Genomic DNA, 22,120 nt, shown 5'->3' with positions numbered 1-22,120 from the left:
GGCATGGAGGGAACGGGGGGGGCTATGGCAGATGGAGCCCCGCTGGTCAGAGGTGGAATCCAACTGGGGAGCTATGGGAGTCCTGTTGGGGGGCTGTGGGAGGCAGAGGCCCATTAAGGCATTCAGGGGGACGTAGTCCCACGGGAGAGCCGTGGGAGATGGAGCCTGGGAGAGGCGCTGTGGGAGGTGGAGTCCCACCAGGTGCTGTGGGAGAGGGAGTCCAGTGGGCACTGTCTGAACGGGAGCACAGCACCTGAAGCCTGTGGGGACCCCCTCCTGCTGCCCACGGGGACATCTCAGCCCCCCCCCCCCCATGGGTCCTGTGCTGCTGCCCACGGGATCTGCTGCTGGGTGCCAGGGGCTGTGCTTGTGTCCGGGGGGGCACAGCTGTGTGCGTGTGCAGGTACAGGTGTGAGTGCGTGCAAGTGCCAGGCGCAGCTGTGTGCACGTGCACAGGTGTGCAGGCGTGTGTGCAGGGCTGTGTGCCCGAGCATGCATGGCTGTGCAAACCCGAGCAGCTGCGTGTGCATGAACGCACACGAGTGTGTATACGTGCCTACGCGGGGGTGTGAGCTGCGGACGGGGCGGGGTGAGAAGCGGGGCGGGTGGCACCAGGCAAAGGCTTTATTGTGGCTGCAGCCCGCGGGGAGCGAGCAGGGAGGGCCCGGGCTGGGGGCTTCCCCCCATCACCTCCGCCTCCGGCCCCACGGGTGGGGCGAGGGGAGCGCGGGGGCCGCCGGCGCCCTGCTCAGCCCAGGGCCGCAGCGCAGAGCCCGCAGGCACGGGGGGTGCCCCGGGGCAGGTGGGGGGGGGTGGGGCACACGGAGACTCGCGGGTACCACTGAGGCTGGAGGGGTAAAGGAGACGCGAAGCACAGGGGGCTGCGTCAGGGCACGAGGGGGAGTTGGCGGGGGCAGAGGGGCGCGGGGCCGGGCTCAGGGGGGCCCGAGGCTGCTGACAGTGGTGTAGCTGAACTTGGAGAGCGAGGCGTTGACGTTGGCCACGTCCTCATCGAGCGGGCGGCGTGGGCAGGCGTGGCGGCAGGCGGTGCAAGTGCCCAGGAAGGCCTTGCGGAAGCGGCGGTTCATGAAGCAGTAGATGAGGGGGTTGGCACAGGCGGAGGTGTAGGAGAGGAGGTGGATGAAGGAGATGGGTGTCCCCGAGAGCACGCGCTGGGCTGCCCGTGGTGCAAAGGCACGCCAGGTGTTGGCAGTGAAGATGGGCAGCCAGCAGAGGAAGAACATGGCCACGATGACCACCAGCATGCGGATCACACGCCGCTTGGCCACCAGCTTTGCCTCTGAACTGTTGATGCGTGCCCGGTCCTGCTGTGCGCCCGCTGTGCCCAGAGCACGCAGCTCCAGCGCGCCGCCTGGCCGGGAGAGCTGCAGGTAGCAGCCATCCCCCTCATCGCAGGCAGGTGCCAGCTCCGCGCTGCCATTGCGCTGGGCTGTGGGAGGGGAGCAGGACATGGTCACGTCCCCAGCCCCAGGGCACCACCCGGACCCGTGCAGTGCCAGGCACGGAGCAGCACGGCCTGCCCGGTGTGACAGGTGTCAGGAGGCGAGGCAGCTCTGGGGGCTCAGCCCTGCTGCGTGCCCCAGGCAGGAGGTGCTGAGCGGAGCTGTGCCCTGCAGGATTGTGCAGGTCCCCAGCTCCCCATCGCCTCACCTGCAGCCTCCCCCTTGATGTCCAACTCAAAACGGATCCCTCGATAGAGCTCACGAGAGATGAGCCCGTAAGCCACGATCATCACCACTCCAGGGATGAAGAAGAGGATGAGAAGCAGCAGAACATACCTGGAAGGCACAGCACTTGTTGCATGGCAGCCCCTCACCCAGCCCTGCCACAGCAGCTGTGCTGGGTGCAGGAGCGTGCGGCCCAGGGCCGGGGCCAGCTCACCAGGCCTGCCGGACGTGCTCGCTGGGCCAGTCGTGCGTGCACTGGCTGAGGGCTGGGCGGGCGCCGCGGGCGGGCAGGGCCCGCGTGGTGCTGTAGATGGCGTAGGGCAGCATGAGCAGCGCCGAGAAGAGCCAGGTGCTGGCGATGACCCGGCAGGCGTGCGAGCGCGTCTGCCACACGCGGGATTGCAGCGGGTTGCAGATGGCGCTGTACCGCTCGATGGCAATGGCCACCAGGCTGAAGGTGGAGACCGACACGGAGACGCCTGCGGGCAGCGAGGGTCAGCGCCCGCAGCGCGGTGCGGCACAGCCCCCCGCCCCCCACCCACCGTACCCATGAGGTAGGCCATGAGCTTGCAGACAGCCTCCCCGAAGATGAAGGTGCCCATGAGGTTGGGGACGAGAGTGAAGGGCATGCAGCAGAGTGCCAGCATCAGGTCACTGAGTGCCAGGGACAGCAGGAAGGAGTTGGTGACGGTGCGCAGGCGGCGGTTCAGGAGCAGCACGGCCACGACCAGGGCGTTCCCGCAGATGCTCAGCACAAAGATCAGCGCGTACAGCAGGACGCGCACTGTCAGGTCCAGGTCTGTGGGGCAGCAGGGTCACAGGCGGCCAAGTGCGCGTCTGGGCGCACCGGGCATGGCGAGGGTGGTGTGGCCGCGGACGGAGCCAAGTGCCCGGGCTCTCACCAGCCCTAGCGAGCGTCTGGTGGGCAGAGCCGGGACGTCCCCGCGGCCATCACTGCAGCGGATGCGGTGCCAGGATGCCCGGGCGCTCTCCCTCCCCAGCGCGGCTCGGCGGGCACGACGCCACCCAGGCTGGGCTCCAGCACCAGGGCAGCGGGCGGGCAGGCGCCGGAGCCGCGGTGGTGCTGACGCTCCCCGGGGCCGGGCGCCGGCAGCCCCGAGCCCCCCGCTCTCCGGCCGCGCTCGGACGTGACCGCGGCGGCTTCGCGCCGGGAGCTGAGCGAGCCCCGGCCGCGCGGCCAGCGACGGGCACCGGGACCGAGGCACCGGGGCGGGGGCTGCGCGCCCCGGGGCTCCGCTCCCGCCTCCGCCCGGCACCTTCGCTGCCCCCGCGCGGGCACAGCCCGGCCCCGAGCCGCGCTGCAGGGCTGCCGGGCGCTGGGCACCGGGCCGGCGGGGCTGGGGCACACGGGGGAACCGCGGGCGCGCCGGGTTGCGCCGGGCAGGAGACGGGGCGCACGGCGGGACGGACCGGCTGCCGCGTCCCGTCCCGTCCCACCCCGCCCCGGTCTCACCTTTGGGCGCCGGGGGCCCGCGGAGGCCCCTGCGGAGGAGGTCGCAGGCGGAGCTGTTCCAGCCGGAGCCGGAGCCGGAGCCGGTGCCGGTGTCCGTGCCGGTGCCGGTGCCGTTCCCGGGGCGGCAGAGCAGCTCCTGCAGGGACTCGTTGAGGCGCCGCGGGTCCATGGCGCCGCCGGAGCCGCCGTCAGAGCCGCCCCGCGCCCATCGCGCCCACCCCGGCGGCGGCACCGGCGGCGGCCCCGAGAGGAGGCTCCGCGCCGCCCCGCTCGCTCCGGAGCCGCCGGGAGAGTGAGCGGGGGCGGCGCCCGGCGGCGGGGGCGCGGGGCGGGGGCGCGGGGCGGGCCGGGGGCGCGGCAGCGGCAGGGAGCGGGGGGAGCCCGGGGGGAGCCGGGGGGAGCCGGGGGGAGCGGCGGTGGCGGGGCAGAGGGGCGCGGGGGGGCCGCGGGCTGCGGAGCAGCGGGGGCCGCCGGCCGGCAGCGGGAGCCGGGTTCGAGGGACCCCACGTGGGGCCGGGGCTCGGGGACCTCGGGGGCTCGAAGGGCTCGGGGGGCTCGAAGGGCTCGGGGGGCTCGGGGCTCGCACCCCGCCCTGCCGGGGCCGTTCCGGCCGCTCCCCGCAGCATTCCCGGGTGCCCGGGCAGCGGCTGCCGGCGGGTGCCGCCCGCTGTTTGCCCATGCTGCCCGGGGCTGTTTGCCGCAGCTGCGCCGCTCCCAGCCGGGGCCGGGCCGGGGTCCGCCCGGGGGCGCGGGGCCGCTCCCGTTGCCGCCGCACCCGGGGCCTCGGAGATCTCGGCCCCCTTGTCCGCTCCCGTCCCCAACCCCATCCCTGTTCCGACCCCATCCCCTTCCCACCCACACTCCCGTTCCGTCCTCATCTCACCCCCCTCCGTGTCCCTTTTCTGACCGTCCTTCTCCCCGCCCTATCCCCATCCCCGTCCCTGTTCCGAACCCGTCCCTGACCCTCTCGTCTCCTCCCTTCCCTGTCCCCTTCCCCATCCCATCCCGTCCCATTCCCGTCCCTGTCCCTGTTCTGACCGTGTTTATCCCCATCCCTGTCCCCGCACCCTCCCGCCCCATCCCGTCTTGTCCCCTCCCATGTCATCCCCCTCCCTGTTCCCATCCTATCCCTGCCCCTGTTCTGAACCTTGGCCCTGTCCCATCCCCATCCCTGTTGCCTCCTGACCTGCTCACCCATCCTCTCCCCTCCCTGTCCCCATCCCTGTCCAGACCCTGTCCCCTCCCTTTCCCATCCCCATCCCCATCCCCATCTCTGAACCCACCCTTATTCCCGTCCCATCCCTGTCCCACCCCCCTTCCTGTCCCCATTCCTGTCCCCTCCAGCCCGATCCCCCGCTGTCCCTTCCCACCCCATCCCCGTTCCTGTCCCCTCCTGTCCCTTCCCACTCCTGTCCTCTCCCCACCCAGGTGGCCCTGGCCACGTCTCTCTCCTGCTCTGGTTCCTGCGGCCGCTGTGCTGGGAGCCCCCCGGCCCTGCCAGGGCACAGCCCGGTGCCTGCCCCCGCTGCCCCGTCGCCGCAGCTCCCGTTCGGTCATGAACAACCATCCTCGTTATCTAGCAACTGTTGTCATTGTTACATAGCAACTATTGTCACCATCACCTAGCGGTTGTTGTCCTTGTTACCTAGCGACTGTTGTCATCGTTACCCAGCGATGGCTGTCACAAAGCACCCAGTGTCACCGCAGTCGCACACCTGACAGCCGGACAGGTCCCTTGACCTTCAGTGCCGGGGGCCTCTGCGTCTTGTGCCCCGCACCCCCATGGGACCCTGGCCCCTGGTGGGTCCCTGTACACCAGTGGGGCCCTGCACCCCCGTGCGCCCCTGTACACCTGTCCCACTACCCTGTACACCAGTGGGGCCCTGTACACCAGTGGGATTCTGTACCCTGGTGGGACCCTGTGCCCCCATGGGACCCTGTACCCCAGTGGGACCCCACATCCCCATGGAAACCTGCACCCTGGTGGGACCCCGTACACCAGTGGGAGCCCGTACACCATTGGGACCCTGCACTCTGGTGGGACCCTGTGCCCTCATGGGACCCCGTACACCAGTGGGACCCCGTACACCAGTGGGACCCTGCACCCTTGTGGGACCCTGCACCCCCATAGGACCCTGCACACCAGTGGGACCCTGTGCCCCAGTGGGATCCTGTCCTCCATCAGGACGCCGTCCCCCATCAGGACCCCATCCCCCATCAGGTCCCTGCAGCCTGGCAGGCGCCTGGTCCCTGGCTGGAGCCCGTCCCCCGGCCAGGCGCCGCTGCTGGGCCCTGCTCTCAAGGTGCCCGATGCGCAGTGCCAGCTTGAAGGCGCTGGACTCCAGCTGGGCCAGCAGCCGGGCCACCCGTGTCTGCAGCTCCTCCAGGGCCACCTCCAGCGCCTGCACTCGGTGCTCAGCCTCCTCCGCCGCTGCCGCCGCCGCCGCCGCCTCAGCATGCACATCCAGCTTCTCCATGCGCAGCAGGATCTCGCGGCCCTTGGCCTCCATCAGGGCGCGGGCGCTGGGGAACTCGGCCAGCACCTCTGTCAGGTCCTCCTTGGAGAGGCAGAAGAGGTCTGAGTAGCCGATGCTCTGGATGTTGGCGGTGCGACGGTTTCCCGACCTGTTCCCTGGGGATGCAGGGCTGCGGTGAGGCCTGGGCTGGAGGGTGTGCTTGCAGGGGTGTGGCAGAGGCTCACCTCGGATGTTGATGAGGCTGATCTCCCCAAAGTAGAGCCCCTCGCCCAGGATGGCGAGCCGTGTGACGCCGTCGGCCGCCACCACGGCCAGACGCCCCTCGCGGATGAAATACATCTCACGCCCCACGTCGCCGGTGCGGCACACGAACTCGCCGGGGCTGAAGACCTGGGGCCGCAGCTTGAGCACCAGCGCCTCCAGCACACCGCGCTCGCAGCTCTGGAAGAGGGACACCTTGCGCAGGGCTGGCAGGTGCACGCTGGCAGCCACCTCAGCCCGCAGCCGGCTGGGCAGGTGCCGGAGCGCGGCCCGCTCCCCCACCAGCTTCCTGTGCGCCCGCAGGTGCTGGTGCCAGCCGGCCACCCGCCGCGCCAGCCGCCCCCCAACACCATGTGCCTGCAGGTACTGCTGCACCGGGCCATGGTCGGGGTAGAAGGCGGCATCGGCTGCGTTCATGTTGGCGATGACGGAGCTCATGCTGCCCATGATGGTGGCGAAGCCCAGCACGGCCAGCAGGAAGCCGGCGGTCATGAAGAGGAACTCCTCCTCGCGCTGGGGCTCCGGCGTGTCACCCACGGTGGTGAGGATGAGGGTGGAGATGTAGAAGCTATGCAGGTACTGCCGCAGCGGGCGGGCGAAGCCGGGGCGGCTGGCGTTGGGATAGACCCAGTCGTCGGCACCCAGCCCCAGGTGGGTGGAGAGGGCAAAGTAGAGGCAGCCGTTCCAGTGGATGGTGACGAAGACGTAGAGCATCAGCTTGGCGATGCGGAAGGCGTAGGGGTGGGCAGTGCGTGTCTCCCGGCGGTCAAAGGCTTCGAAGAGCCGCGGGGCGCGCAGGCAGCGGTTGGCTCGCACGGCCGGCACGGCTGGCCCCAGGTGCAGGTAGAGCAGGTCGGTGGGCAGCACCGAGGCCACGTCCCAGGGGAAGCAGGCAGAGCGCAGGTAGCGCCGCCGGATCTGCGCCCGGTCCTGCACCAGGATGCCCTCCTCCAGGAAGCCTGGGGGCAGTGAGTCAGCACTCGGCCCCGTGGGGAGCCCCTGGGGGGTGGAGGGCCCTGGGTCCGGGAGGGATGTGGCGGGGCTGGGGGCAGGGGACTCGTGGGTATGGGGGCTCCCTGTGGGATGGGGGCACCCGAATGGGGGGTGAGAGGGTGTGGGGTGGCCCTGTGCTGGTAGAGGTGAGGGGCATCACACATGTCACCACGGGGCCACGTGCTGCCCGCGTCGCTGTACTGCTGAGGGGCTCGGCAGATGGGCGCCCACCCCAAAATGTCAGCCCGGCCCCACCCCTGCCCCCTGCCCGGTGACCGCTGTGCTCCCAGGTCTGTGTGTGCCAGACACGCGTGTGTGTGCCGTGTGTGTGTGCACGTGCCACATGCATGTCACACAGGTTTGTGCATGCGTGTCTTCACATTCAAGTACGTGTATCTGTGCACGCGCACATGGGCATGCATATGTGCTCACACATGCGTGACTGCGTGTAATTGTGTGTGCCCGTGCCCGTGCACACACACGTTGTGTTTGTGCAAGTGGGTGAACGTGCGGCTGGGTGTGTGGGCGGACTGGGGCACTGACCGGTGTGGAGGTGCATGGCGATGTCCAGCAGGTAGAGCGCGTCGCTCAGGCAGTCCAGGCTCAGCCACAGCACCACGTGCTGCTCCTGGAGGTCGGCGAAGCAGGACCTGGCAGCGCCGGCACCGTCACCGGGCTGCCCAGAGCTGGCCCCGGCCCCTGGGGCACCTCCCTGGCTGCAGCGCCGGCGCCCACCCCGCACCCCGGCACCTGCAGATGATGACGATCCAGTTGTACATGATGGGCAGGACCATGGCGCTGAGCCACCGGTAGTACCAGTCCCCGGAGGGGTCGAGGATCCAGCTCCGGGGAGCGGCAGCGCTGCTGGGGAGGCACGGGGGGGGTCGCGGTGCACGGGCCCCTCCCGGGATGGGCCCTGCCGCCCCACCGTGCCCCACCGTGCCCCACGCCCCCCGCTCAGCCGCACCCCGCCACGGGGCAGCGGCGCTGGTGGGGGATCCCCCTCGTGCCCCGTGCCCGGTCCCCCCGGCGGGGCAGCCGGGCCTCGCTCACCCCTGCGTGCGGCCGGTGCGGGGTGCCGGGGCCCGGTCCCAGCGGCGGGACAGCACCGCGCTGAGGCTGCGCATCCTGCACCCCGATCGCGGTGCTGCTGCGGGGCCGGGGCGCGGCCGCGGCGGTGCCGGGCGGGTCCTGGCAACCGGGGTCCCTGGGGGCTGCTCACGCGCGCACCGGGACGCGAGCGCTGCCGTGCGCGTCCCCGGGGCCGCGGGGGGCGGCGTGCCGCCGGCGCTGCCGCCGGGCTCGGGGCGGTGCGGGGCTGGCAGCGGGACGGGGGGCGCCGCGGGGGCGGGGGGTGGCGGCCGGTGCCCGGTGCAGGCACAGCCGGTGCGGGGGGCGCAGCTGGGGGCGCCGTGCCCCAGGAGGGCTGCCCGTGCCCCGCGGCGCGCGGCGGTGCCCGGTGCCCGGTGCCGGTACGGGGGCAGGGCAGGGGCAGGGGTAAGTCCCTGCACAGCCCCGGTGCCCCCGCCCCGCCCCGCCCCGCCCCGCCCCGCCCCGCCCCGCCCCGCCCCGCCCCGCCCCGCCCCGCCCCGCCCCGCTGCCCACCTGGCCCCGCCCCGGGCCTCGCCCCGGTCTCAGCGCAGCCAATGAGCTCTCGCCTTGAGGCTGTGGCCAAGCGCCGGCCCCGCCCCCCGACGCGCAGGCCCCGCCCCCCGGTGTTCGGGGCGGGGCCGCGGGCGGGGCCGTGCGCGCGCCGGTGCGTCGGGCGGCGGCGGGAAGATGGCGGCGGGCGCGCGGGGCCCGCACCGGAGGCGGCCGGTGAGCGCGGGGGCGGGCGGCGGGAGGTGGCTGGGCCGGGGGGGCGGGGCCCCGGGGATGGGCGGGGCCTCCCGGGGCGGGGCGGGGCCTCCCGGGGCGGGCGGGCCGGTGCCCTTGGCCGCGGCGCGGGGGGGACCCGGCCCGGCCCGGCCCGGCCCGGCCCGGGGCTGTCCTCGAGCGGCGGGCGCTGGGGACGGGGCGCCCGGACCCGGTACCGGGGGTGGTGGCGGCCGCGGGTGTCCTCGCGCGGGGGCTGCGGGGAGCGGCGCGGCCCGGCCCTGGCGGGACCCCCCCCCCGGGCTCTGCCCCCGCTCCCGGTGTCCCCGGGTAGCCCCGGCCGGGCCGTACCGGGGCCGGGCCCCGCGCCCCCCGCGGGCCGCTCCCGTTACCCCGCTACCCCGCTGTCCCTGCCCAGGCGCGGCGCTGACGGACGGAGCCCCGCGACCTTGACCCCAGGTAGGAGGGCGCCGGGACGGGGCTACGGGGAGCGCGGGCAGCGGCGGGGGCACGGCTGCTCCGTCCGTGTGTCCACGTGTCCGTCTGTCTGTCCGTCCGTCCGTCCTCACAGGGGTGTCCGGGTTTGGCGGGCCTGGGGCGGCTGTGCCTCCACGAGTGGCACCGGCACGTGGCGTGGGCCGGCCGTGGAGCGATGCTGCCGTCGGGTCGGGGGCGCGTGTCCCGAACGTCTTCTGGGACGCCCCCGCTGCCCCCCGGGTGTGGGACCGGGTGTGCGGCCGTGCCGGGCAGCAGCACTCGTGGCTCGCGGCGCCCCGTGCCCACCGCCTGCCAGGCACCGGGCTGGTGGCCGCGCTTGGTGCTGCGCGCCGTGGGGCAGCGGTGCTCTCGGCGCCCCTGGACGCGCCCCGCACCTTGCCGACAATGCGCGAGTCCCCGGGACCGAGGCAGGTTCGACGCCGTGGTCACCTCTTGGAGTCCCCGCTCTGGTGCCAGGTGGGTGCCGGACACCGGTGCGGGCCGAGCCCCCTCCAGGCCATGTCCGCTGGGGGCTCCGGCCGGTCCCAGTGCAGCCGCAGCACCCCAGGCCTGGTTTCTGCGACGTATTGCCATGAGCTGGGCCTCACGGAGCGCCTTGCTCTGTCCGGGTCCGTCTGTCCGCGTGCCTCCCCCTGCCCGGCGTGGGGCCCGGTGTGGCTCAGCGCTGCGGGTGCTGCCCGTGGCTGTCCCGGTGGCGGCAGCGCCGCGGGAGCTTGGCGCGAGGTGCTGAGCGCGCTGACTCCTCAGGGTCTAACTTTAGCAACTGCAGTAAGACTGCGCCCATGTTGGAATGGGAAGCTCCTCGCCACGTGGTATAAATACATCTGGCAGGTTCCTAAAATACCCGGCGGCAGCGTGCTGCCTCCCCCGGCGGTGCTGCTGGCAGCGCGGTGCTCGGCTGCCCTCAGCGCCAGCTCCGTGCCGCTCACGCCACATGGAAGCTGCCGGCACCGCTGCCCGACAGCTCCTTGCACTTCCCATGCCGGGTCTCAGCCTGTGCTCTGGGCGTGCCGCTGCTCACTTCCCTTTTTGTGCCTTTTGTGGTTTAGGTTTCCCTGACTGGCCTCTTTCACAGCCCGCCTGTGGCCCTGTGGTGTCCCCCCGGCGCTGTCCCGGTGCTGCCCTCCTGCCCCCGGTGGTGTCCCACCAGTCCTGGCAAGGCTGTGCTGGGCCTGTGCTGGGACGGCGCCGTGCGGAGCAGCGGGACCAGGGCCTCGCCTGTGCTGGTGGCAGCAGGGGATGCCCGGCACGAGGTGTGGGGACGGAGCGCAGGTGCTCGGTGGCACTGGGGGGAGGCCAGGGAGTGTGGGAGCCATGGCTCCATGCGCTGCCCCCAGCTGCCACGCTGCCGTGTCCTGGTGGCAGTCAGGGCAGAGCCTTCCTGCTGGGGACGCCCCGGCCCTGTGTCCCTCGCTCCTGCAGTGCCCCTCGTTGGTGCTGCCACAGCCCCAGGGCCAGGCTCTGCTGGTGCCCCGTGCCCCGAGAGATGGCCGTGGGGCCTGGTCCGTGCCGGTGCCTGTGTTGGGGCCGGAGGATGCCGGGGACAGGGACTGGGACAGCCCTGTGCCCTGGGCAGGGGCTGATGGCACGGCTTCGAGAGCCGCGGTGCTGCCCTGGTGGGGAGAAGGGGCTGAGCGCGTGGGGCCTTGTGCCTCTGGCTGGGGTGCCTGAGCTGCTGCGCTTCACTGTGCCACGGCTGCGGGGCCCCGTGCCTGGCTGAGCCTGCTGCCGCCACGGGGCCGGGCTGGGGGCAGCTCTCCCGGTGCCACCGGGTGCCCCCGCACTTGGCTCCCGGCTGGCTCCGGGGTTCAAAGTGCAGGGCTGGGTGTGGAGGCAGAGCCGCGCCAGAGCCCTCCTCCGCTCTGCTTCCTCGTCCGTCCCGTCCCGTCCCGTCCCACCTCCTGGCAGCCGACGCTGCCGCCTCTTCCTCCCGGTGCTGCCGCGCGCCCGTAGGGCAGCGCCCAGGACCCGGCCCCTTCCCGAGGCTGGGCCCCCCTGGCCCTGCTCCAAGCCCACAGGAGCGGGTGCCCGGTGCTGGGACACGGCAGTGCCTGTCCGTGAGCGTCTCAGGGCTCTCGGCACATGCTGGGGCGAAGCTGAGGGGTTTTGGCTGTGCCGTGGGGCCTTGTGCAAGGCCTGGGAGCTGCTGCCCCAGCCCCGCGCGCAGGTAGGTGACGTCCTGCCCGTCCTGCTGCCTCGGGGCTGGGCCTGGGGTCCCGCCAGGCTGCTTCCCTGGGGGGCTGCTCTGGGTGCTCCCCTCCAGGCTTCTGCCTCCCGTGGTGACCTGGGGCTGCTGCAAGCTGGTAGCGCTTGTGGAGCCGTCCCCATGCCAGTGCTGCTGCTTGCCCGTGCTCTCCAGTCGTGTGCTGCCAAGAGCTGATGCGGTGTGTGTGTGTGTGGGGGGGGGCTGCCTGTCCTGCTCCATGCCTGTTCCCCTCCCCGGGCCCAGGGTGGCAACAGGAGCTTCCTCGCCCCCTGCGGCCGCAGCCCAGGCTTGCAGCGTGAGCCCAGCTGCGGGGCAGCCACAGCTCCAGGATGGCAGGGCCAGCACCCCCGCCCCTCCTGGCATAGCGGCGGGGCATTGGCCCCTCCGGGAGCTTCCCGGTGCAGCCAGGCCCCGGCAGGGCTCCGCTGGAGCTTCCAAGGCCAGTGCAGGTGAGCGGGCAGCCAGTGTCACCCCTGGCTGCGTGACCCAGTGCCGCTACACGGGGAAGGGTTGGGTGCGGTGCAGGCGATGGCGGCGTGGCTCTGCTCCTGGGGCAGGAGTCCTGCCGTTCCCTGCTGCACGCTGGCACGCCTGCCTGCGGGGTGCAAGGACTGGGAAGAGCGGTCCCGGGCCGAGGGTCCCTGCTGCTCCAGCTCACCTGTGCTGAGCCGTTGCTCTCCCACAGCCCAGGCCGGGGTGACAGCAGCATGGAGTGTGGGACCCTGTGGGTTGGCCGCTGCCCCGTGCCCCCGCAGCACCGCCGCGCAGACGTCGGATCTGGCCCAGCCTGCAGGGTGCTGCACCGCTGCCTGTGAGCGCCCCCCCGCCACGCACCGCGTCCCCATGGAGAGGATGAGCTGGCTCAGCAAGCTGAACCCCCGGGGGGCCGGGCACCGCACCGCCCGCAGCGCCAGCTTGCAGAGCCCCGTCACCGCTGACCCCGAGACCTGCCTCATGGTCTTCAAGAACCACTGGTCCCAGGTGAGTGAGCCGCCGTGGGGGCGAGCCCAGGGCGCCCCCCCAGCCAGGCACTTAACACCGCTGCCCCCAGGTGCTGCGGATCCTGGAGCGGCGGGGCTGCAAGCCGGCCCCTGACGACCTCAGCGCTGTGCGCAACAACACCTACCAGATGCTGAACCTGTTGGCGGAGGACCGGCCGCGGGGTGAGGCAGCTGCAGGGCCCATCCTGGAGTTCGTGGTGGCAGAGAATCTCCTGGAGCGCCTGCTGTGCTGGCACCTGCAGGGGGACTTCACAGAGGAGCGCAAGGTGGAGCAGCTGAAGCTCTATGAGATGCTCATCAGCCAGGCCCGGCAGCCCCTGCTGCAGCACAAGCCTGTGCTCACGCCCCTGCTACGGCTGCTCAGCCTCTGTGCTGAGCCTGCCTCGGCGCTGCTGGAGAACAGCCTGGTGCTGCTGCTCAACCAGCTCTGTGTCTCTGTGGCCAAGGAGCCCTCCATCCTGGAGCTCTTCTTCCACAGCCACACGGACCAGGGCCCTGCCAACCTCATCATATTCTCTCTCCTCATCCCCTTCATCCACCACGAGGGCGTCCTGGGGCAGCAGGCCAGGGACGCGCTGTTGCTTATCATGGCCATGTCTGCCAGCAACCATGCCGTGGCCAAGTCCATCACCGACAACTCCTACTTCTGCCCGGTAAGGCCGGTGCTAGCGTGGTGCCTGTGTTGCCAGGGGCTGTGCCCTGCTTGGGGCTGCACGTCCCAATGCTGTGCTCAATGCCTGTCCCCCCAGGTCCTGGCCACAGGCCTGAGCGCCCTGTACTCCTCTCTGCCTCGCAAGATTGAGGTGCGGGGGGATGACTGGCACTTCCTGCGCCGCGAGGACTGGATCGGCGTCTCCTCCCTCGTGCTCTTCATGAACTCGCTGGAGTTCTGCAACGCTGTCATCCAGGTGGGGCTCGCTGGTGGTGGTAGCGTGTGCAGGGCAGTGTGGGTGGCCCTGACCCCTCTGCTCTGCAGGTTGCCCACCCGCTGGTGCAGAAGCAGCTGGTGGACTACGTCCACAACGGGTTCCTGGTGCCCGTCATGGGGCCAGCGCTGCACAAGGTAGGGGCTGCCTCGGCCGGGGCTGTTTGGGCGGGCAGCAGGGCTGCGGGGTGTCCTGCGCAGGTCCTGGCCTGGCGCACGCCCAGCTGCTGCTCCTGCAGACCTCCATCGAGGAGATGATCGCCAGCACGGCGTACCTGGACCTGTTCCTGCGCAGCGTCAGCGAGACGGCGCTGCTAAAAACCTTCCTGCGCTTTGTGCTGCTGCACCGTCACGACAACGCCACCATCCTCGACACCCTCGTGGGCCGCATCAACAGCAACTCGCGGGTGAGAGGCACGGGGGCCGCGGCGGGGCCGGCTCGTGGGGCGCTGCAGCTGCCTCACACCCCCTCGGTCCTCAGCTCTGCATGGTCTCCCTGAGCCTCTTCCGGACACTGCTCAGCCTCAACTGTGAGGACGTGATGCTGCAGCTGGTGCTCAGGTAACCTGCACCGTGCCTGCCGCTGCCCTGTGGCGGCAGGGTATGGCTGGGGCATTGCCTCGCGGGTGAGACACGGCTGTGGCACGGAGGGGCAAGCGCCTGGGCGGGGACACCCCTTGGGGGGTCTGGCGGTGGGGTGGGATGGTGCTGGCCCCTGCTGTTCCTGTCCTGCGGTCTCGGCACGTCCCCGCGCGCAGCCCCGCGTCCCCCCAGGTACCTGCTGCCCTGCAGCCACGTCATGCTGAGCCAGAAGCGGGCGGTCAGGGACCTGGACATCTACGGGAAGACGGCCGCCAAATTCCTGTCGCTCATCCCACGCTGCTGCCGCCCCGAGAGCCTGCCGCCGCCTGAGCGGGAGGAGGAGCATGCAGCCTGGTCCAAGGGTACGGTGCTGGTCCCCTCGCTGCGCCCAGAGCCCCTGCTCCGAGCCCCCCAGACCCGTGCCGCCCTGAGCACCTGCTTCTGCTCCTGCAGGCCAGGGCAGCCCCAATGTGGACGCCTCCTCCGTGGTGACAGTGCCGAAGCCCTCCACGCCATCCCGCCTTGCCTTCTTCATGCGGCAGCAGAGCGCTGGCCCTGAGGCAGCTGGCGCCGTGCCGCCGCGCTCCCCCGGTACGCCGTGCGGCAGCCCCGGGCACCGGGCCGGCCGCTGGGAGGAGGTGTCGGAGCTGGACAGGAACTACCTGGAGTACCTGCGGGACGCGCGCCACAGCATCGACCGCTGCGCCTGGGCCTGCCGTGTCTGGTCGGCCCCCTACGACGGCGAGGAGCCGAGCGCCACTGGCGCAGCCCCCACACCCGATGGCAGCCACCCGCCTGGCCCAGAGGGCTGCGGCGCCCCACGCCCTCCGGGACCCCCCACCCCGCGGACTAAGAAGCGGGGCCTGCCTGAGGAGGGGGCAAGGGAGGGCCCTGGGGGGGCACCCGTCCCCGGTGAGCCCTGCACCGGGGGTCCCAGCCCCAACGCCCAGGACTCAGGAGCCCTGGTGAACGGGGCACATGGGTTGGTGGAGCCAGGGCGTCCTGAGGGGGACGTGGCAGTGAAGAAGGTGCGCAGGAGCCCCCAGGGTGAGGGGCTGGCGCAGAATGGGGCTGCGGCCCCCCCCAGCTCCCGGCCGCAGCCCGCGGGCTGGGAGCCGCTGCCCTCCGTGGACTCGCTGCTGGAGGAGCTGCTGGCCAAGGCGCCGGCCGAGCCCAACGGCGCAGGCGTCAGCATCGAGGCCTTCACGGAGGAGCTGCGGGAGATTGAGGCCGAGATGAAGAACGGTGGCGTGGACGCCCTGCCCAGCCCCAAGGAGCCGCCCTGCGCTCCTGAGCTGCCCCTGTCCCGCGAAGAGGAGGAGGCCTATGCCAGCTTCGCCGCCCTGCCCGAGGGCGAGCTGCTGGCCGGGCCAGGGGAGGCTGCGGGGCGGGTGCTGCCCCGGCCCCTGGACCCGCTGGCGCAGCTCATCGCCAGCCCTCCGCGTGCCGTGGGGCCGCCCCCCAGCCAGCCCTTCACAGGTGGGGCCGGGCACAGGGTGCGGGAGGGTGGCCGGGTCCCCCCTGCCGCGTTCAACGCGTGCCCCTGCCTGCAGGCCCCTTCGTGACGGCGCTGTTCGGCAAGCTGGAGAACATGCTGCACAACTCGCTGTACGTCAACTTCCTGCTGACCGGGCTGGTGGCCCAGCTGGCCTGCTACCCGCAGCCGCTGCTGCGCTCCTTCCTCCTCAACACCAACATGGTCTTCCAGCCCAGCGTCAAGTCCCTGCTGCAGGTACCCAGGCTGGGAGCGGGCGGTGCTGAACGCCAGCCAGGCGAGCAGCGGCGGCCTGTGGGGTTGTGGTTTGGTTTTTAAATTGGTGGGAAACTGAATTGCGGAGGTGCCAAGGGGCCAACTCTCCAATGAATGCTTATCAATATGGTGATAGACGCTTTATATTTGCTTATTTTTATATTTATATCCGTATTATGTATTTATATTAATTTATATATGAAAAGCGTACATCTGCCCGGGGCTGGTGGTGATTCCCTCCCGCCCTCCTTCCCACAGGTCCTTGGCTCGGTGAAGAACAAGATCGAGAGCTTTGCTGCCAGCCAGGAGGACTTCCCCACGCTGCTCTTCAAAGCCAAGAAGTACCTGATTGCCCGGGGGAAGCTGGACTGGTCGGACACGCCGAGCGTGGTGCCAGCCCTGCGCCGCTCTGAGACGCTGGGTGAGGCTGGGGCCGGGGGGAGCAGTGCCCACGCTGAGGGTCCCACCACGACGGCTGGGGGCCAGCACGGAGGGCTGGGGCTGCACCGGTGCCGGGGGCTGCCCGGGCCCAGCGTGAGGCCAGGGGGCTGCTGCAGTGGCGGTGGTGCAGGGCGCTGGGGGCTGCGTGGGGCATTTCACGGGGGCTGCACCGCACGCAGGGCTGGGGGCTGCCTCTTCCTGGGTGCCCGAGCGGCGCGGCTGACGCTGTCCTGCAGCCCGCAGCCGGAAGCCGTCGCTGGGCGAGCTGATCCTGCGGCACGCCAACAGCCCGACGCGGGCGCGCCAGGCGGCCCAGCTGGCACTGCAGCAGGTGCGGGACGGGCCGGTGCTGCAGGCGCTGGCGGGGGCGACGCTCTTCCGCGGTTCGGCCGAGAAGCAGAGCGAGGCGCTGCGGGTCAAGAACGCCGTCTACTGCGCCGTCATCTTCAGCGAGTTCCTGAAGGAGCTGGCGGCCATCGCCCAGGCCCACGCGGTCACATCCCCGTTCCTGACCGAGCCCCCCGAGGAGTGACTGCGGCGGGCGCCTTTTTAACCACGCGCAGGGCACGGACCTTTTTAATTTATTGGGGATGAATGTTGTGCTGAGAGCTGGCTGCGGTGCGGCAAGGGGAGGCTGCTGCCCGCGGGGATGCGCCGGGGTCGGCAGGGCCGGATCCTGTGCCGCCTCACGCGGGGCGGGCCGGCTCTGCCCCCCACCCCCTGGGTCCCCACTGTCACCCCGTCACCTATCCCCTCCTCTCTATGCAACACCCCGTGCCGTGGGGCAGCCCCACGGGGGCTGTGGGGCGGCGGGCCGGGGCTGGGGCATGGGGCGTGGGGGCTGGGTGGTGCATGGGGAGGGCTGGTGTGTCTGTGCTGTGTCAAAGCCCTTCTGTAATAAAGGGTCTGGTCGAGGGCAGTGCTGCTGCCATACCATCAGGGGTGTGGGGGGGTGCGGGGCACTGGGCTCCCCTCGTGCTCCCTGGGTGTGGGGGGCCTGGCCCTGCTCCACCCCCCGTGCTGGTGCTATAGCTGCATCCTGCACCAGGGCCCTAGGGGGCTCGTGCCTTGGGTCCCTGCCTCCAGCCGGGCCCCTGCAGCCCCCTGGCCTCCCAGCCCCCTGCACCTGGAGGATGGCCCCCAGCAGCACCCTGCTCCCCACCCCCCCCCCAACACTCAGGGCAGGGACACAGCTGCAGCAGGTCATGGTGTTTATTTGTTGTACAAACATCTGCAAAGTGTGGGGGCCTAGGGCACCACCAGTGGGTTCCAGCCCCCATGGGGCTTGACTTGGACAGGGGGCTGCAGCCAGGGCTCCAACCCCGCTGCGTAAGGCTGGGGTGGCTCCGGTGTCCAAGCCCCCTGCCTGCACTGCTGCTGCTCCTGGATGAGCTCCGGGCTGGGACCGCAGCCTGCCCTGCCCAGCACTGGGCACTGCTTGTGCCTGGCACGTGGGACTGTCAACCTGTCCGTCCGTCTGTCCTGCAGCCAGGCAGGCACCTTCTTCCAAGCACCTCCATCCCCCTCCACGTGTAGGCAGAGCAGACAGGGTAACTGCAGGGCTAACCTGATGATGGGGTGGGGGCTCACAATTACCCCCCCCGGCCAGCCCCCTGCTTCTGTCCCCAGGCACGTGCTGGGCAGGGCCACACACCCTCAGAGCAGGGTCTCCTTTTTGCAGTCGTGGCTGCAGGTTGGCCCCTCAAACTGCAGCTCGAGTGCCTGCTTGGGGTGCAGCCGGGCATCCTGCGTGGTGAAGGACAACAGCGGCCACAAGAGCCCATTGGACCCAGTGGGGTGGCTGCAAGGCGCCAGCACCACAGGCACGGCCACGGCCAGCGAGCAGCCAGCGGAGGAGGCTGGCGAGGTCCCTGGGGAGGTGTCAGACAGGTGAGTGGCCGCATGGGGCTGTGTGGGGTGGCACTGCTGGGGCCCCGTGCTGCTCCAGCAGGCACTGGATGGCGGCGTGGCCACGCTGGGCAGCCAGGGCAGGGGTCCAGCCATGGCTGTCAGCAAGGCAAGGGTTGGTGCCGCGTTCCAGCAGAACATGGCCCTCCTGGGTGGCGATGCCCAGAGCCATCACCCCTTGGCTGCAGGCCTGGCCGATGTGGGTGTCACAGTCCAGCAGCTAGCAGGCGGCAGTGGTCTGGCCCTGCCAGGAGGCCAAGCGCAGGGCTGAGCGCTGCTCCCTGTCCACTGCGCCCACCTGGGCCCCGTGCCGCAGCGGCAGCTGCACTGACTGCCCCACCAGCAGGAAACGTGCAGTGCTGTGCGCCCCTGGGTGTCCCAGCCCTTGGGGTCGGCCCCGTGCACCAGAAGCAGCTCTGCCAGCGCTGGGTGCTCCTCCAGCACCAGCAGGTACAGCAGGGGCCAGCCCTCAGCATCAGGGAGGTTGCGGTCAGCCCTGTAGTGCAGCAGCAGCTCAGCGGCGGGGCGGTGGCCATGCAGGGCAGCAATGGCCGGGGCAGCGCGGCCATCGTGGCTGCAGCGGTCCAGGGGTGGGCGGCTCTTCAGCAGCAGGCGCAGGCAGGGGCAGTGGCCCTCCTGTGCGACCAGGTGCAGTGGGCTCCAGCCCCGTGTGTCACCGTGCTTCTCGTCCAGCCCCCGGGCCAGCAGTGCCTGTGCCATGGCTGTGCTGCCCTGTACTGCTGCCACAGCCAGCGCTGTCCACCCCTCGGGGTCCGTGCGGTCCATGGCTGCCCCCAAGAAGAGCGGTGCGCTGACCACTGCCCTGTGGCCCACGGTGGCGGCCACCAGCAGTACTGTGTGCCCAGCCACATTCACCTCGTCCACCTGGGTGCTGGCCTCCAGCAGCAGCTCCACCATCTCGGTGTGGCCCTCGTAGGCAGCTCCAGCAGGGGTGTGAGGCCATCCATCACAGTCACGCTGCTCCACATAGGCACCGTGCTCCAGCAGCAGCCTCACCGCCTTGCTGTAGCCCCAGCCGCCTGGCACACAGAGGGCAGCCACTGAGAGTGCTGTGTGCCTGTTGGCATCGGCAGGGTTGGGGTTGGTGCCATGGGGCAGCAGCAGCTCCACGATGGGGCAGTGGCCCATGTAGGCAGCGGCAATGAGGGGGGTCCGGCCCTCAGCATCAGCCTGGTCCACACAGGCACCGTGCCACAGCAGCATCCAGACAACATCCTTGTGGCTGCCCCAGGCGGCTGCCCGCAGTGCTGTGCGGCCCTCGGCGTCTGCTCTGTCCACCTCTGCGCCCATCCACAGCAGCGTGGCCACAGCCTCGGTGTGCCCGCCCCAGGTGCCTGAGCGCAGGGCAGCCCAGCCGTCCCAGTCCGGCCGGTTGATGTCGGTGCCGTGGGCCAGCAGGCACTGCAGCACTTCGGTGTGGCCTTGAGGGGCAGCCAGTGTCAGAGGTGTCTGCCCGCTGGCATCAGCCACCTCCACCTGCACCCTGCGCCAGCAGCAGCCTGGCTTCCTCGTGGTGCCCGCTGTGGGCTGCGCTGGCCAGCAGCGTCCAACCGCCTGGCATGGAAGAGTAGCTTGGTGCCACCAGGGCCATCTGCCAGCAGTGTGCCCAGTGCCTCCAGCAGCTGCTGGAAGTCATCCCAGCTGGGGCTGGGCTTCGGACCGGCGCAGTGTGCCCAGAGCGCCTGGTACAGCTCCTTGGGGTGCAGGGGCCGGGGCGCAGCCAGCAGCCAAGCAGCAGGCGGGTGAGGGCAAAGAGTGGTGGTGGGAAGAGGTGCCGGCACAGCCAGAGGTAGCGGCTGTTGAGGGTGCCAGGGACGTGCCGCAGCTCACGCAGCACAATAGTGCCAGCAGCCACCCCATCTAGCACCTGCTCGGTAGAGGAAGCAGCCACTGCTCTTGATGTGCAGCTGGTTCAGCACCTTGTCAGTCTGCTGTGTCAGGTGCTGGCACAGGGCAGGCTCGTGGTCCAGCCGGCACAGGATGTACTGCTGCACGTCCTGCACCACCGCCACCTTCTGCAAGTCATCCAGGCACAGGCAGCAGAAGCCTGGAAGGGAAACGCATCAAGGGGGGACCACGGCTGCCCCCCACCCTCCTGTGCCCACCCCCACCCACTCCACAGTCCCCAGTCCCGCTCACCAGTGAAGCTCCTGGCCAGCGCCTTGCCGTGCCGGCATGCCGAGCAGACCAACAGCAGCCAGGGGGGCAGCAGGGCCTGGTGCCGGGCCAGCAGCTCTGCGATGATGCCGCTGCATCCCGACAGCTTCCACTCACCCTCAGCCACCAGCATCCCCTCATCCAGGGCACCCACCAGCAGCAGCAGGGGCTGCTCCGGGGTGCAGCAGCACAGCCCTGGGAGGACACAGAGGCACCTGAGGCTGTTCCAGGACCCGGCCCCATACCTGCAGGAGACCCCGGTGCAGTGCTGGGAGCTACGCCTGTCGTCCCTCTCCTCTTGAAGGCCACATCTGGGTCCAGCTTGCTGTCAGCAGGCAGCGGGGCAGGGGCCAGCCGGTACCGATGCAGCAGCGGGGAGCGCTCCAGGGGCCGCACCAGCCCCAGGACAAAGCGGTGGGGCGAGAGCGTGTCGGCATCCTGCACCTGGCAGAGGTGCCAGCCCAGCACCCGAGCGGCCAGACCGGCACGGTGCCTGGCTGCTGAGGTCGGCCACAGCAGCTCGGTGCAGAGAGCCGTCCTGCCACAGCCGGGACCCCCGGTCAGCATCACGCCGCCCCCCTGCCTATGCGCCAGCTGCTGTCGCAGCCGCTGCGGGGCCCAGTGGAAGGAGTTGCCCTGCTGCAGGCTGCCAGGTTCCGTGGGGTCTGGGGGGGCACGGGGCATGCTGCGCCCTGGGCGCCCCGTGGGCAGCGGGGCAGGGGGCTCCTCTGTGCGGAGCCTGCTGCCGGGCCCTGCCAGGGGTCACCGCGTCCCCGGTGCGCGGCGGGCGGCACGGAGGGGCAGGCACCTGGGGGGAGAGGGGTCAGGGGCACCGGCAGCCCTGCCTAAGCTGCGCCCCCAGCCCCGCGCTGCGCCCCCGGCCCCACGGTGCGTCCTCACACCGCGCTGGAACGGGAGGGCTCTGGGCGGCACCGGCGCTGCGGAGACCCCGGCGCGGCCCCCCCCGAGCCCCGGGGCAGCGGGACCTCGCGCGTGGGGCCGGGACCCCCGGCTGGGAGGGGGCGGCGGGGCGGGGGCGGCTCTCACCGTGCCCGGGAGCGGAGCGGAGCGGGGCGGAGCGGCGGAGCTTCCGCCGGCCGGGCGGGGCAGGAAGCGGCGGCGGCGGCGGCTGAGTCCGGGAGCACCGGGAGGCTCCGTCCGCGGGGCTCCATCGGCGGCGCCCGGACCGGCCCCGGGGGCTGGACGGTGCGGGGTGGAGCGGGGCGGTGCGGGACTTAGGTGCGTGTGTCGATCTGCTCGAGGGTGGGAAGGCTCTGCAGGAGGATCTGGATGGGCTGGACCGATGGGCTGAGGGCAACTGTGTGAAGTTCAACAAGGCCAAGTGCCGGGTCCTGCACCTGGGGCGCAACAACCCCAAGCAGCGCTACAGGCTGGGAGATGAGTGGCTGAAAAGCTGCCTGGCTGAGAAGGACCTGGGAGTACTGGTTGATAGGCAGCTGAATATGAGCCAGCAGTGTGCTCAGGTGGCCAAGAAGGCCAACAGCATCCTGGCTTGTGTAAGAAGCAGTGTGGCCAGCAGGTCTAGGGAGGTGATTGTCCCCCTGTACTCGGCTCTGGTGAGGCCGCACCTCGAGTACCGTGTTCAGTTTTGGGCCCCTCGCTACAAGACGGATATCGAGGTGCTCAGGCGAGTCCAGAGAAGGGCAACAAAGCTGGTGAGGGGTCTGGAGAACAAGTCTTGCAAAGAGCGGCTGAGGGAGCTGGGGTTGTTCAGCCTGGAGAAGAGGAGGCTCAGGGGCGACCTTATCGCTCTCTATAGGTACCTTAAAGGAGGCTGTAGCGAGGTGGGGGTTGGTCTATTCTCCCACGTGTCCGGTGACAGGACGAGGGGGAATGGGCTAAAGTTGCGCCAGGGGAGGTTTAGGTTGGATATTAGGAAAAACTTCTTTACTGAAAGGGCTG

General features: G+C 70.9%; 4 protein-coding genes across 6 annotated transcripts; 1 reads left to right on the top strand and 3 right to left on the bottom strand.

Annotated features, from left to right (window-relative positions):
- Window positions 1-610: 610 nt before the first annotated feature.
- On the bottom strand, window positions 611-3,424 carry CCKBR (cholecystokinin B receptor). The gene is made up of 5 exons (XM_040544679.1): window positions 3,163-3,424; window positions 2,236-2,487; window positions 1,903-2,167; window positions 1,672-1,799; window positions 611-1,450 (listed from the first exon to the last, which is right to left on the bottom strand). The coding sequence occupies exons 1-5, from the start codon at window positions 3,329-3,331 to the stop codon at window positions 936-938; spliced, it is 1,329 nt and encodes a 442-aa protein (XP_040400613.1). The 5' UTR covers window positions 3,332-3,424; the 3' UTR covers window positions 611-935.
- Window positions 3,425-4,820: 1,396 nt separating this feature from the next.
- On the bottom strand, window positions 4,821-9,779 carry CNGA4 (cyclic nucleotide gated channel subunit alpha 4). The gene is made up of 5 exons (XM_040573123.1): window positions 9,581-9,779; window positions 7,644-7,809; window positions 7,437-7,543; window positions 5,864-6,859; window positions 4,821-5,794 (listed from the first exon to the last, which is right to left on the bottom strand). The coding sequence occupies exons 1-5, from the start codon at window positions 9,777-9,779 to the stop codon at window positions 4,905-4,907; spliced, it is 2,358 nt and encodes a 785-aa protein (XP_040429057.1). The 3' UTR covers window positions 4,821-4,904.
- Window positions 8,638-17,030, top strand: FHIP1B (FHF complex subunit HOOK interacting protein 1B). 3 transcript variants are annotated; one of them, XM_040544671.1, is made up of 13 exons: window positions 8,638-8,711; window positions 9,127-9,167; window positions 12,098-12,393; window positions 12,464-13,066; window positions 13,163-13,321; window positions 13,390-13,476; window positions 13,578-13,745; window positions 13,820-13,899; window positions 14,113-14,282; window positions 14,374-15,399; window positions 15,474-15,652; window positions 15,929-16,091; window positions 16,348-17,030. In XM_040544671.1, exons 3-13 carry the CDS (start codon window positions 12,256-12,258, stop codon window positions 16,641-16,643), a joined length of 3,069 nt encoding a protein of 1,022 aa, XP_040400605.1. In that variant the 5' UTR covers window positions 8,638-8,711; window positions 9,127-9,167; window positions 12,098-12,255; the 3' UTR covers window positions 16,644-17,030. The 3 variants fall into 3 exon arrangements, with proteins under 3 accessions (XP_040400605.1, XP_040400606.1, XP_040400604.1); XM_040544672.1 differs by lacking the exon at window positions 9,127-9,167 and having other exon boundaries at window positions 8,663-8,711; XM_040544670.1 differs by lacking the exons at window positions 8,638-8,711; window positions 9,127-9,167 and having other exon boundaries at window positions 11,810-12,393.
- A 227-nt stretch (window positions 17,031-17,257) lies between these two features.
- On the bottom strand, window positions 17,258-20,881 carry LOC121077630 (ankyrin repeat domain-containing protein 50-like). The gene is given in 6 exon segments (XM_040573012.1): window positions 17,258-18,352; window positions 18,355-19,517; window positions 19,519-19,914; window positions 19,916-20,087; window positions 20,180-20,392; window positions 20,443-20,881. Coding segments are annotated over 6 exon segments (2,496 nt in total). The 3' UTR covers window positions 17,258-18,239.
- Window positions 20,882-22,120: the final 1,239 nt, after the last annotated feature.

The sequence above is a fragment of the Cygnus olor genome, chromosome 1 (assembly GCF_009769625.2).
Source record: "Cygnus olor isolate bCygOlo1 chromosome 1, bCygOlo1.pri.v2, whole genome shotgun sequence".
Lineage (NCBI taxonomy): Eukaryota > Metazoa > Chordata > Aves > Anseriformes > Anatidae > Cygnus > Cygnus olor.
Note: the sequence above shows the minus strand (reverse complement) of the source record. Positions and strands in the feature narration are given on the sequence as shown.